Source organism: Anneissia japonica, unplaced genomic scaffold (assembly GCF_011630105.1).
Source record: "Anneissia japonica isolate Jap-2015-1 unplaced genomic scaffold, ASM1163010v1 scaffold18420_len8918_cov92, whole genome shotgun sequence".
Lineage (NCBI taxonomy): Eukaryota > Metazoa > Echinodermata > Crinoidea > Comatulida > Comatulidae > Anneissia > Anneissia japonica.
The window spans coordinates 6,890-8,927 of NW_022739254.1; the positions used below are offsets into that span (position 1 = coordinate 6,890).

At 35.0% G+C, this 2,038-nt stretch overlaps 1 protein-coding gene across 1 annotated transcript; it reads right to left on the reverse strand.

Annotated features, from left to right (window-relative positions):
* Positions 1 to 392: 392 nt before the first annotated feature.
* On the reverse strand, positions 393 to 2,032 carry LOC117117868 (elongation of very long chain fatty acids protein 4-like). Its single transcript, XM_033262339.1, has 2 exons — positions 1,911 to 2,032; positions 393 to 1,025 (listed from the first exon to the last, which is right to left on the reverse strand). The coding sequence occupies exons 1-2, from the start codon at positions 1,983 to 1,985 to the stop codon at positions 462 to 464; spliced, it is 639 nt and encodes a 212-aa protein (XP_033118230.1). The 5' UTR covers positions 1,986 to 2,032; the 3' UTR covers positions 393 to 461.
* Between the last annotated feature and the right edge of the window lie 6 nt (positions 2,033 to 2,038).

The window sequence follows — 2,038 nt, forward strand, 5'->3', positions numbered from 1 at the left end:
TAATACGCCTTTTTCACGAATCGGTAGACATCTTGAAGTGATGACAAACATTGCGAATCAGCGGTGCGTAACCAACAGAAATAAGATAAGCTTTTGGGCGGATTTTTTGACATCATGTTATTTAAAAAATCATAACTCTATACCTGTCTCTTATACACATCTAGATGTGTATAAGAGACAGTATATATACATAATGCATATATGTATATACAGTTATAACTATTTTCCTTCGTAAAATCGCTAAGGACCCAGATGTTTTTTTCTGTCTACACAGACACCTTAAACCAATTGGACCACCGGGGCTTCGAATCCGAATGGAAGCAATTGATCTTTACCAGCGCTAGTTCAGACAAAACATTTTCTCAAAAATATTATAACAAATGAAAACAATGTTTGTATTTATAATGTTTAATTTACTGATTTTTTTTTAGACTTAACATTACAAATGTATTGTAGGCCTATCATATCGATTTGGGTTTTCTTTTCCTTATGAAGGCTTGGTAATAGAAATTACTGAATAAGACCATCATGCTCCATGAATAAAACATACTGTAAACACAGAACCCATGTGCTTGGTATCCCAGAGTGGTATGCACAATCGCGATGACAAACTGTGCGATCTGTAGCTGTGTGATGCGTTTTTTCCAGGACGGTGATTGGCTAGAATCGTAGGCTGTAATACTATAATAGTAATATAACCAAATGTGGACAAAAGAGTTGAGCGATAGTAGAAACGCAATACCAGCATACGGAGAATATTGATAAGCAAAGTTACTTAAAAGAACCATTGACGAATGGTGGTATACATGCAGGAACGATATCTGGCGGTGCTTGTGACGTAGAATCATGAACACTGTGTCTAATAGCTCAATATTTTTCATAATCCAGTAAATTAGAAAGGCGTGTTTAAGAACATCAGATGAATCCAATGCAAAGACGGACCTGACGTTGTACATGCCATAACCAAACGCAATACAAGTACCAACGCTGGCTATACTACATAACGAGTTGTAAACTATCATCAGCTGAAAGAAATAGTGTGACATCAGTTTCAGCAGCACTTATCGACAAACATTTTGAACATTAAAATACAATATTCGAACTGCTTACATAATAGTAGTAGGTATTTTTAAGGTTAAAATTAAAATATGAGGAAAATAGGTCTGTGTCTACTGATCCAATATTTTCGTAGATCGTGGACCCCATTGGACACAAGTGATTTCGCTTTCAGTTTATGGGTTATCCTGGCTTCGTCTGTTAAATAGGCCTATGTTTTCATTTATACTTTTTAAAATTAATCCGTCAAATTAAATGATTTTTAATGAATCGTAAATACATCTGTGTGGATTGTTAGGATTTGTTAACATTACCAATTATTCGTCGTTAATTTTAAATTTAAATATACATTATCTTTTTCTAACTTCAGTTTGAATGGCAATCAATTTAAGGATTTCCGTAAAAAGTATGTAAATCAGTAGTACATTTTTCCTTGATTTTACTACACAAATTAGACTAAAGCTTTCCTTTTTCATTATTAAGTGGTTGTCGGGGAATGAAAACCGATAGTTTTACTCAAATACATGCCTCTATTTATGCCGAACTATGTTGCGGTTGATGTAGGCTAGAATTATTTCCTTCACATACAAGTTACAGGATGGAACAATGATTTAGAAACGAGGCCGTAAGTCTCTTTTTTAGTATAGGGTAACTAAAGCTGTATTTGTTTTCAGCCGTGCGGAAAAAAAAACAAAAAAACTTGCAGTGACAGGCACAGGACCTGGGAATCGGAAGTCAAGCATCTTAACTACCAATTCATCTCTTCAAATTAATCAGGGATCTATGAAAATCGTGAGTTTTTCATTGTCATTCAAAATCGAAATTTGATGTTTTTTATGCCTACCGTAACTTACCATGCGCAGTGACAGGGGTTTGGTGATTTTGTGGTAGAATGGTGCCAAGAACACCATAATCAGGTAGCCTACCATTACAGGAAACGACTGCAACCCCACAAATATTTCAATAACGCCCCACAAATTCA